This window comes from Neomonachus schauinslandi, chromosome 15 (assembly GCF_002201575.2).
Source record: "Neomonachus schauinslandi chromosome 15, ASM220157v2, whole genome shotgun sequence".
Classification (NCBI taxonomy): domain Eukaryota; kingdom Metazoa; phylum Chordata; class Mammalia; order Carnivora; family Phocidae; genus Neomonachus; species Neomonachus schauinslandi.
The window spans coordinates 10,494,878-10,507,296 of record NC_058417.1 but is presented as its reverse complement, the minus strand read 5'-3'; the positions used below and the strand labels follow the sequence as shown (position 1 = coordinate 10,507,296).

The following is a 12,419-nucleotide window of genomic DNA, read 5'->3' as shown; positions in this document are numbered from 1 at the left end:
AATAAATAAAAATAAAATCTCTTTAAAAGAAAACACCATTAAACTGTACATATAAAAGTGACTGTATGGCTAAAAAATATATAAAAATTAATGGAGTAATAAGGGGGAAATGCTAAAGATGGTACATTTTATTTTATGTATATTTAACCACAATAAATAAAAATGGGGAAAAGTAGAGATGGAATGTATGAAAAATCTAGGTCCTTACATGCATCCAGTAGGAAATACACAGACAGAATAACAGACTGTTAGGGATGCAATATTCAGAGACACTTAATAAGAGACAGACACCTGAAGTAAGACACGAATCTCAGTATTCAAAAATTGTAATGAATATTGTATTGGAGATTCTAGCCTGGGCAATTCTGAGGCGAGAAAAGAAAATATAAGGCATCCAGATTGGAAAGGAAGTAGTAAAACTATCTGTATTTGCAGATGACATGATTTTATCTATAGAAAACCCTAAGCGTGGGGCGCCTGGGTGGCTCAGTTGTTAAGCAACTGCCTTCGGCTCAGGTCATGGTCCCAGGGTCCTGGGATCGAGTCCCACATCGGGCTCTCTCCTCTGCGGGAAGCCTGCTTCTCCCTCTCCCACTCCCCCTGCTTGTGTTCCTTCTCTCACCATGTCTCTCTCTGTCAAATAAATAAATAAATAAATCTTTAAAAAAAAAAAAAAGAAAAGAAAACCCTAAGCGATATGCACGGATGCATGCGCGTGCGCGCGCACACACACACACACAGACACACACACTCTGACACTACTAGAGCTAATAAATGAGTTCTGAAAAGTTGCAGGATGCAACATCAGTACACAAAACTCAGTTGCATTTCCATAACACTAGCAATGAACAATCTGAAAATGAAATTAAGAAAACAGTTCCATTAGCCCCGCCATCAAAAAGAATAGTCACTAGTAAATTGAACCGAAGAAGGGTGAAACTTGTACATTGAAAACTACAAAACGTTGTTGAAGGAAATGAAAGAATACCTAAGTAAATGAAAAGATTTCCCATGGTCATGGATTAGAAGGCCCAGTATTGTCTGATGGCCGCACCCCCCAAAGTGATTGAACTGGCCGTTCTTGCAGATTGGACAAGCCGATCCTAAAATTCATATGGAGATGCAAAGGACCCCAAATAGTCAAAACAGGCTTGGGAATGAACAGAGTGGGATGACTCACCCTTCAATAACAGCAGTAAAACCCTGAAGACCGTGAAATGATATCATCAAAGTGTTCGGAGGGCAATGCCAGTCCTTACCCAGCTAAGCTAGGGATCAATAAAGAGAACAGATTAAAACACTGAGAGACATCACTGATCACAGACTGTCGCTGAAAGAATCACTGGTATCAAAACAATGGTGAGCAAAGAAATTGACAAATGTGGATAACTCTAAACTAGCACTGACTACAAATAAAAAAATGCGACCAATTTGCACAGTACAAAATTAGGTAGAAATAAAATACTGAATGGTAATAAGAGGTGAGATTGGGAGAGGGTTTTCTTAGTTTAAACAATCTAGACATCAGGGAAGAGGGTGGGAGATAGTTGATTAAGTTAAAATTTTAAAGTTGGTATGCATGTTGACATTTTAAGGGGACTAACCGAGAGAGAAGAAATAGAATGTATTTCCAAGCCAGTGGCCCAGATAAAAAAGGGAATTAAGAAAACAAGATCAATCCAACATAAGGCAGTGAAAATAATGAAGATCACGAAGCAAAAAAGAAAGGATTATAATTCATACAGAATAAGATGGTGGAATTAAATCCAAATACAGTTGCCCCTTGAACAACACAGGTTCGAACTGCCTGGGTCCATTTGTATGTAGAGTTTTTCCAGTAAAGTACCATAAGTGCATTTTCTCTTCTTTTTTTTTTTTTTTTTTTTTAAAGCTCTTTTTTTTTTTTTTAAAGATTTTATTTATTTATTTGAGAGAGAGAATGAGAGGGGGGAGGGTCAGAGAGAGAGGCAGGCTCCCTGCTCAGGGAGGGTCAGAGAGAGAGGCAGACTCCCTGCCGAGCAGGGAGCCCGACGCGGGACTCGATCCCGGGACTCCAGGATCATGACCTGAGCCGAAGGCAGTCGCTTAACCAACTGAGCCACCCAGGCGCCCCGCATTTTCTCTTCTTTATGATCTTCTTAATGACTTTTTTCCCCAGCTTACTTTATTGTAAAAAGACAGTACATAATACATAAGTCATTTAAAATATGTGTTAATCAACAGTTTATGTTATCGGTAAGGCTTCTGGTTAACAGGGCGCCTGGGTGGCTCAGTCGGTTGGGCGACTGCCTTCGGCTCAGGTCGTGATCCTGGAGTCCCGGGATCGAGTCCCGCATCGGGCTCCCTGCTCGGCAGGGAGTCTGCTTTGCCCTCTGACCCTATCCCCTCTCATGCTCTATCTCATTCTCTCTCTCAAATAAATAAAAAAAATCTTTAAAAAAAAAAGCCTTCTGGTTAACAGGGAGCCTGGGTGGCTCAGTCGGTTAAGCGACTGCCTTCGGCTCAGGTCATGATCCTGGAGTCCCGGGATCAAGTCCCGCATTGGGCTCCCTGCTCGGCGGGGAGTCTGCTTCTCCCTCTGACCCTCCCCCCTCTCATGTGCTCTCTCTCTCTCATTCTCTCTCTCTCAAATAAATTAAAAAAATCTTTTAAAAAAAAAAAGGCTTCTGGTTAACAGTAGGCTACGAGCAGTTAAGTTTGGGGGAAATAAAGGGGTAATTTTTTCCTCAGGGGTACGATGCTTTTTTTTTTTGCCACTTAACATCTTCACATAAACATTTTTCATTTTTTAAAGGCTTTTCTGAAGGACAGTTAAAAATCCGATTTGCCTCGGTGTGATCAGCACCTGCATATAGCCCTGTTCACATCATTGCTTCACTGTGACTGGACTTGGCCTTGGTTTTCAGTTTTTCATGATCACCAGTATTGTTTCAGTGAATATCTTCCTAACACATAGAATTGTATCCTTGAGAATATAATCTCAAGTGAAGAAAATTTTGTTAGAAATGAGTATTCCCCCAAAAAAATCTTTGTTAATTGAACATACGAAAAATGGGCACTTTATTTTAATTTTTTCTAATTAGTGAGGTTGGCTATCTTTAAGTAGTTTTCTCTTAATTACCTGTTTATATCCTTTGCCGGTTTATAAGTTTGGACTCTAGTGAGGTTCTTTTTCTTATCAATTTATATGAACTCTTTATACTCGAAAATTATTTTATATTTATTTTAAAGACTTACTTATTTTAGAGAGCAAGTGAATGAGCGTGAGCAGGGCGGGGGTGGGCAGAGGGAGAGGGAGAGAGAGTCTCAAGCAGACCCCCCCACTGAGCATGGAGCCTGACACAGACCTCCATCTCGGGACCCTGAGATCATGACCTGAGCTGAAATCAAGTCCGACACTCAACCGAATGAGCCACCCAGGCGCCCCTAGACTCGAAAGTTGTTTATATCAGTTGTATTTGTGGCAAATTCCTCTCACTGCCTTCCTTTAAATTTTTATGTATTCTTAATGTTTTATTATAAAAGCAGTTCATACTAAGCAGCACATAGTACGCTCACACAGTTCAGGGGGTTACAAACTGAAAATAAATTTGCTTCCTCCTTTTGAGGCCAGTTCCCCAGAGCTGGCCACTTTGGAACCATTTCTGATTTTAGTTCTGATGATTGACCCCAGAGCTTTATTCCTACATTTCTTACCACCTTTGACTTCCTGTTAGAGAGGATGAGGATTACCACTCACTTTCCACAACATCTCCCTCTACTTTGAGGTGGTTGTTATTTCTCCTTCTCTTGGTTGTTACTTTTGTGACCCGAAATAATAAAGGTAGACCTCTCTTCCTTGACCCGTCAACTTTATAGACACTGCAACTTAATCTCTTTAAGTTAAAAGATGAGGAACATTGTGTACTTATATTTCTTTACATCTCTCTTCTTAGTTGCCTCCCAGATCCCATAAGGTATTAATAACAGCCACATGCCATGGGACAGGCACCATTCTAAACACTTTACAAAGAGTAACTCACGGAATGCCATGTGAGGTACTTCCTGCTATTTCCCACCTATCTACGGACAGAGAAACTGGGATCCAGAGAAGGGAATTTGTCCAAGTTCAGGGAAGTAACTGCCTAAGATCTGATCCCAGAGGCCTCCCCTCAGAGTTCAAGTTCTTAATCATGGCGTCACGCTGCCTTTCATGCAGCCTTTCAAGAGCTGAAATAACCTTTGAATTGTGTTCCGTCATCTCTTTCATGTTTTAGAACTTGTCTGAAAGTCTAGAAACCAATAAGTAACACTTAGGATATTAGGATTGTTTGTATAGAATTATGTGCAGACCCAAGTGATAGTCTGCATTGGATAGGGACGAAATATCCCAGTAGACACCTAGACTTCCACTGGAAAGAGACTTTTACAAGTAAAAGGTGGTGTGTATTATTTTTTTCTTGCTTTCATCAGTTATCAAAATCATGTATTTTAGTTTGCTTCATCTTTAGACTATGGCTTTTCTGTACAGCCTTTTTTTAAGTTTTGGAGGCCTTTTTCATAGGGTTTCTTTCTTGTCGACAGAGCGGCGTATACCCTCACCCTTCTACTGAGGTCACGCAGTGTTAGACCATTTCTTGAAGAGCTTAGGGCTCTTTGATTCCCTGCTTTAATTTGTGTCCCTGAGCTCTAGACTTCTTCCTGGGGTGCCCCACAGCTGTCATACCACAATTATTTTTCTTTTTTTCCTTTTATTTATTTATTTATTTTAATACCACAATTATTTTTCACTGTCCTCATGAGTTAAGTCTACAGTTTCTTGGATCTCACTTCTACTTTATTATATTCATTTAAAAACATATTTGGATTATTGGGGCGCTTGAGTGGCTCAGTTGGTTAAGCATCCGACTCTTGATTTCAGCTAACATCATAATCTCAGGGTTGTGAGTTCAAACCCCACATTGGGCTCCGCACTGAATGTGGATCCTACTCAAGATTCTCTCTCTCTCCCTCTTCTACTGCCCCTCCCCACCCACTTAAAAAAAATTTGGATTATTTAGTCAAAGAACTTTTTCCTAAGATTATATGGAAGGTAAACTGTGAGCCATGCACACTTGAAAGAGCCTTTATTTTGCCCATATACTTGCTCAGTAACTTGGCTGAGTATAGAATTGTAGGTTCAAAGCAGTCTTCCCTCAGAATTTTTAAGGCATTACTGTATGTTCATCTGGCATTGAGTTACTCATGTGAAGTCTGATCTTAATCTGGTTCTTATTCCTTTGTGACAACATGGTTTTTCTCTTTGAAAGTTCTAGCATTTATTTCTTTATCCATGTAGTTGTGAAATTTCTCAAGTGTGTTTTTCTGTGAAGGTTCTTCTTTGCTTACCCTGCTTATCAGCGTTTGGTATACCCTTTCTGACTTAAGACTTTTGTTTCTCTCAACTCTGAGAAGTTTTAAAAATATTACTCTTTCTCCCTTTCCTGTACCTTTTTTCTATTCTCTCTTTTTAATTTCCTATTAGGTGGCGGTTGACCTCCAGTACTGAACTTGTTTTTTTTTTTCATCCAGTAAAAAAATCTCTGTCTTTTTGCTATTAAATCTTTTCACTTTTGTTTTTAATTTCCAAGAACCCTTTCTTTTTCTCTTACAGTCCCTTCTTTATGGGAACCTGTTCTTGTTTTATGCTGCATTATCTGTTAAATGTCTTAGGGTACTAAGTGAACCTTCAAACGTTCTCTTCCGTGCTTTCTTTTTTTTAAAAAGATTTTATTTATTTATTTGACAGAGAGAGACACAGCGAGAGAGGGAACACAAGCAGGGGGTGTGGGAGTGGGAGAGGGAGGAGCAGGGTGCCGGATGCGGGGCTCGATCCTAGGACCCTGGGATCATGACCTGAGCCAAAGGCAACTGCTTAACAACTGAGCCACCCAAGCGCCCCTCTTCCATGCTTTCAATCACCTCATTGTTCCCTCTGAGCTCAGTTGGTCTTTTATTTATCTTGGTCTTTTTTGGGGATATGTTCTTTGGTTTTCCTCAGAGATCTGATGATCTTTATTAGTCCCTTTGTACTTATGAGAGAATCAATACATTGATTTATAAATGGCTGGCATGGCTCTTCTGACCTTGTTATTTGGGAATTTTTCCCCAACAGACCTTTCCCCTAAGTGGGAAGGACCAGTAGGGAACCGAGTACAAAGGTGGTATCTGTCAAGTGACATCTTCATTTTAGGGTTTGTGGGCGAGGAACGGGGAGCAGGCAGCCTGACCTCCTCAGCCAACCACTGCTCCACCCCACTGTCCCCAAGACAAGAAGGGCTTGGTTCTGAGGTGCTCATACCACACAGGGAGCTCCCCCACTTTGCTTTTCTATTTTAGCCCAGTCTCTCTGTGTGAGGTGAGGCTGAGAGGGAGGTCCAGGTAGGCAGTGGGATCTGGCTGTGCTGTTTGTAGTGAGTGTGTCTGTCTGTCTGCCTGTCTCTCTCTATATATATATATAATTTTATTTATTTATTTTAATTTTTTTTTTTTTACCAATTCAGGCCAGTTATCAAAACAGTAACAAGTTAGAGGTCGTTGGGAAGATGCTGTTTCTAGTAGGAATGAGAAGTTCAAGCTGATGTATAAATTGTCTGCAGACATGACAGCTAAAACCAGAGTTTTCTGTAACAACCTGAACAGATCCCGAGGGCCACACTGTTTTACAGAATAATAATAGGAGGTCAAAAGGATGACCCTGAAGGGTGAATAATGGTCTATTTGAGAAGCAAGGAAGCTTATAGCTTCAGATTTCCATAATGAATGATGAAAAATAAAATTTTGTTATTTTGAAGGGACATAAGTCGGTGTCCTGGATTATTAGCTGTATGGGATATTGGACGTGATGGATTTAATGGAGTCCAATTCCATCGATGTTGATGGAGTTCCTATGGTGTGCCAGGCTTTGTTCTAAGTGCTTTTTCACAGGGTTCATTGAATTTTTACAGATTATTATTTATATTTATATATTTGTAATACATTAAATCTCTTGTAGAATGTAGCTAGGTTGAATTAAGTCTTGATGGTATGTGTTTAGCCAATAAAGGAGATCCTTTGTCTTCAAGTCCCGCTTCATTAAGGGATTCTGCCCTGATGTACTTGACACAGGGAGCCGTCAGGGCAGCCCCTAGATTTCTTCAGCAATGAAGAAATTGGGAGTCAGTGAGACTGAGCAGTTTGATTATGCTCACATGGCTCGGATGTGATAGAACCAGTTCTAGAACACAGATTACTGTCTCTAGGGTTCCCATGCGTTTGGACTCTGGGGCACTAATATTCTAACTGTCAGGCTCTCTGACTTCTTATGATTTGTGATTGTTCATTTTCAGCTGCCCCTTGGCTTTGGTGTGGCGGCGAGTGTCCGCGTGGGCAATGCTCTGGGTGCAGGGAATGCTGAGCAGGCTCGGCACTCCAGCATCACTGTTCTCCTGTGTGCGGGTGAGTTCGAGCGGTTCCGCTCCCCGGTGCCTGTCCTGAGTTTTGTCTGTTAAGTTAAAATACACACATCAGAATTTCTCTAGGGAATTGATTTACCTATATAAACTCAACTGAAGTATCCCTTAAGCTCTTTCCAGTTTATTCAGTTAAATAAAACTTCTCATTATGATTTTCTATCATTAGATACCAATGACATAATGTTACACTTGGTACTGTTGAAAAATGTTCCAGTGGTTATCATCTGCAGGCTTATTTTCTGACCAAAGTCTCGGTGACTGCTTCTCCACGTTCCTGGATCCCTGCCTCCTCTAGCAGCTTTAATGTTGTGGAATCTGAGCAGTTAGAGAAGATTCTGATTGTATTGACACCTTACTGACATCTTTCCTATGAATCTGCCTTAGAAAAAGGAGTCAGAATCATATGATCATCTTTGCTCTCTTCATAGACAGTTAAGAAGAAACACTTTAAATTATCACATTTCTATTTTTTTTTAAGATTTTATTTATTTATTTGACAGATAGACAGACAGAAGAGCACAAGCAGAGGGAATGGCAGAGGGAGAGGGAGAAGCAGGCTCTGCACTGAGCCGGGAGCCCGATGCAGGACTTGATCCCAGGACTCTGGGATCATGAGCCGAAGGCAGATGCTTAACCATCTGAGCCACCTAGGTGCCCTAAATTATCACATTTCTTAACTCATTGACACAACTATCTCCTGAGGATCCAGCACTAGGATTTATTACACTTGGGAGAATTTTCATTTCTGGTTGCTTCTTATGTATTTTCTAGGTGTTTGCGCGCTCGTAGTGGGCATTTTAATCGCAGCTTTGAAAGATGTGGTTGCCTACATATTTACCAGTGACAGGTATGTACTCCTCTTTTTGAGAAATGTTTTCTGTTTCATGCTTGCTTGCTTTTTTTTTTTTTTCAGTGTACTTTTCTGGTTCTAAGAGGTGAGTACTATTTTCCTTCGCAGGAAAATCCTCAGTGCAGCCAGGAATGAGAACCACAGTACTAAATTTGAATGAATTTGGGTGAAGGAAGCCCATGGTAACCATCCCCTTTCCTCCAATACCCAGTTTCTTTATTTATCAAACCTGAGTGGGGTTTCTCTTGTGCTCAATGCTGGTTTTGTTCAGAGAGACACAGAAAAAGCACATGGAATATCTTCATCCCCAGAAAGGCACCTCCCAGTGCACAGCACGTGGACTCCCTGCACGCCTGAATCAAAAGGGCAGAATTTGTATAGATCAGTAACTCAATCTTAGGTTGAATTTTACCATGTTTTCTGTAATTATGTGTTTGCACAATTATCTTGATATAATGAAGTATCTTTTGAATAAACCAGATCCTCTTTATGAAAAAGCTTCAGTAATTTGCACTGGTTGCCTCAGATTACTCCTCTGAAGAAATTCATATTTTTTTTTAAGATTTTATTTATTTCATAGAGCGAGAGAGCACAGCAGGGGTAACAGCAGAGGGAGAGGGAGAAACAGGCTCCCCACCAAGCAGGGAACCGGATGTGGGGCTCAATCCCAGGACCCTGGGATCGTGACCCGAGCCGAAGGCAGACACCTAACCATCTGAGCCACCCAGGTGCCCCGAAATTCGGTTTTATTACTGAATAATACTTTTGACAAACATCTCTCAGAGATCAGCACTAGCACTGGGCAAGTTTGAGTCAGATGAAATAAAGACAGCCTTTCAAGTGGAGTCTTCTAAGGAACAACCAGGCAGGTGGTCTATCTGCAAAATAATAACTGTTCTTTGGGAATGAAGCTTTGAAAAAGTTCAACTCATTCTTCCTCCTCCAGTCTTGGAAATATGGGCTGTTATTTTTCAAGGTTACAGCTGAGCTGGGAGCAGGGGATGGTACTAAGGTCAGTTGAAACACCACAAAGCTCCTCATTATTACCAAGATGCATCAACTTTTCTTGAAGAAACACTCCCCAGGTCACTGTAAGCCTTTGGTTAATTTCCAGAGTTCTGAAAAAATTGATTCTGACAATATTTGTCTGTTTCTGACATTTTATCTTTTACCTGTGCATGGGCCATACTTTCCTCTTTCCTTGAATGCTTGTGATTTTTTTGTTGAAATTACCTTTTGAATATTGTAATGAGATAACTCTGGAAATCAGATTCTCTTTCCTTGGGTACTGCTGTTCTTGCTTGTTCTCGTTGCTGTTCTGCAGTTGTCCATTTGTTTAGTGATTTTCCAAACCACTTTTTACAAAGACTGTTTTCCCTGTCATGCGTGGTGTCTCTTATCTCCTTAGTCAGCCAGTGGCCTTACAGATTTCCTTAAATGTCTTGATCCAATAAGAAAAGAAATATTTTTTATTTTTTTATTTTTATTTTTATTTTTTTTAAAAGATTTTATTTATTTACCTGACAGAGAGAGACCGCGAGAGAGGGAATGCAAGCAACAGGCAGAGGGAGAGGGAGAAGCAGGCTTCCCCCCGAGCAGGGAGCCCAATGCGGGGCTCAATCCCAGGACCCTGGGATCATGACCTGAGCCGAAGGCAGACGCTTAACGACTGACCCACCCAGGTGCCCCAAAAAGAAATATTTTTTAGAAGTTCTGTCTCTTTAAATTATTTGACAGGCACTGCATGGGAAGGCACTTCAGTCCAAAAGGGTTGAGACAGTGGGCAGCCTTTATCCCTATCCCTTAGTGAACTGCCAAGGAGAGCAAAATATGCAACTCTGATTTTTAGAGGAAGCGATCCTTATTGTCCAACATGCAACCAGTAAGCCACATCAGGAATGCAGGCAGCCGTCCCTGCAGCTGCCTGTCCTGGGACCAGGGGATGGGAAATAGTAGCTACTCTGCAAAACACCAAAATTCATGCATACTTACTAGCCTCTTGCTTCACCAGGCGCTCTTGCTGCAAGTTTTCAGCTGGACTCCAGAGTTCTGAAAATGGTTGATTTTGACCTTTCCTGCCAGTTCAAGAATTGTTTTGGTAAAAGGATTGATTCTTGGAGCTTCCTAGTCCACCAGATAGACTTTTCATACTAATCTGACTCTTACTCTTTTGAAGGAAAAATTTTTTTTCTGGAGCTCTTTCAGATATTCTTTTTGTCCTTGGATGGGCTTAGGTATAGGTGAGTCTTTTTTCTTTTATTCAGTGTGGCACTTGACAGACTTTCAGTCTGAAGCACTGGATTTTCTTTAGTTCTGGGTAATTTATATAAATGATAGGACTTACGGATTAATCCAGATTGTCTCTTTCCTCTCATTTTCTGTCTCTGTGTTTTGGCATATTTCCTCAGCTTTATCTTTCAAATTGAAATTTAGGGTTTTGCCAAGTCTATTTCCTTATCTGGTCCTTAAATAGAAAATTTTATTTTAGTGTTCATCTTTTTCGTTTCATTTTTTTTTTTCCATCTGCTTCTTTTTCCTTGCGTTCTGTGTTTGCTTAGAGAAATGTCAGCTCTTTGTGTCAACTATTCTGCACTCTCATTTTGGTCTTTCCTTTTTTTGTGCTGTGGATTTTCTTCAGTGGCTGGCGAACACTGGGTTAATGTCCGTTTGAATGAAATACCACATTGTCGTTTTGATTATTAGAGAATAGTGTACAGAGTATGTCACTTTACAGTCCTATGTCTATGCCAAAGAGGTGACTCCTGGTGAGAGGGCTGACCCCAGGCTGTAGTGGTGGTCCCTGTCGACCAGCAGTCTTCCCATTTAGGGTGAATGGTAGGGAAGCAGGACAACTTCAGGGAGCATATGATAGCCTGTCTCATGTCTTCACAACCACATTGGCTCCATCATGCAGGACCTTAGTCACCTCCAGCTCTGCTGTGTCTCTCTCCAAAATCCCAGGACCTCCGCTGTAGTCCCTCCCCAGGCAGATCTCCCACCATAATCAGAGTTCAGAGGATCCATGAATGTTTCCTGTATGAACACTGACTTTCAACTCCAGTTTTGAGGAAGACTCCCATTTACAGGGGATTACCATACACAGGCTGAAACCTTTTTTTCCAACCTGCACATTTTTACACGCATAAACAAAACTTCAACAGTTATCCTCCATAGCGGCAGCCTAGACTGTGTCCCTTTTACCCCAAATTCTAACTAACAGAACTTAAATTAGTGAGGCTTTATTGTGTACTCGTTTTGTCAAATAGAAAAGTAGTGTTTTCGGGGCGCCTGGGTGGCTCAGTCGTTAAGCGTCTGCCTTCGGCTCAGGTCATGATCTCGGGGTCCTGGGATCGAGCCCCACATCGGGCTCTCTGCTCGGCGGGAAGCCTGCTTCACCCTCTTCCATTCCCCCCTGCTTGTGTTCCCTCTCTCACTGTCTCTCTCTCTGTCAAAATAAATAAATAAAATCTTAAAAAAAAAAAAAAAAGAAAAGTAGTGTTTTCACCGAATTACCTGATCAATTTCTTAGGTTTGTCAGAGCCATAGTTAATTAGTGCTCCATTTATATGTGATTTTTGAGTCGCTGACTACTTTCTTTTCCTCCAACAGAGATATTATTTACCTTGTGAGCCAAGTGATGCCTATTTTTGCTCCCTTTCATCTATTTGATGCACTTGCGGTGAGTATTTGGAGTGATTTTACTCTATCTAATATACATGGCAAAATTTGTGTTTCTCACTTTTGAATTAAACGTCTGTGATTTCATCTTTGAGAAGAGAGAGCTCTTGCTTCAGGCATTCTTAGCCATTTGTGTAAAAGATGGGTTACAGTAGAGTATAGCATCTCAAGGTGGAAGAAACCAGAGTCATCCAGCCTCCTCTTCTTTATCTGGGGCCTGAATGCCCTGTGTGACATCCTAACCAAGTGATCAGGTGATCTCTGCTGTATCGTCCAAGGCAGGCCAGGCCACCTTTGAGTTAACTCTGACCACTAAAAAGTCTTTCCCTAGGCTGATTTTCTCTAGATTTGTAGGTATTTGAAAACCCTTCTTCTGTACCCTGGAATGATGCCTTGAGGCTTATTCCCAATTTCAGCAA

General features: G+C 41.1%; 1 protein-coding gene across 1 annotated transcript in view; it reads left to right on the top strand.

The window, feature by feature from the left end:
• LOC110584463 (multidrug and toxin extrusion protein 2-like) overlaps positions 1-12,419 on the top strand; it is a 57,338-nt gene that overhangs the window by 32,463 nt on the left and 12,456 nt on the right. Inside the window, exons 11-13 of the mRNA XM_044921804.1 lie at positions 7,347-7,455; positions 8,244-8,319; positions 11,932-12,001. Coding sequence (XP_044777739.1) covers positions 7,347-7,455; positions 8,244-8,319; positions 11,932-12,001 — 255 coding nt within the window. The remainder of the gene's footprint in view (positions 1-7,346; positions 7,456-8,243; positions 8,320-11,931; positions 12,002-12,419) is intronic.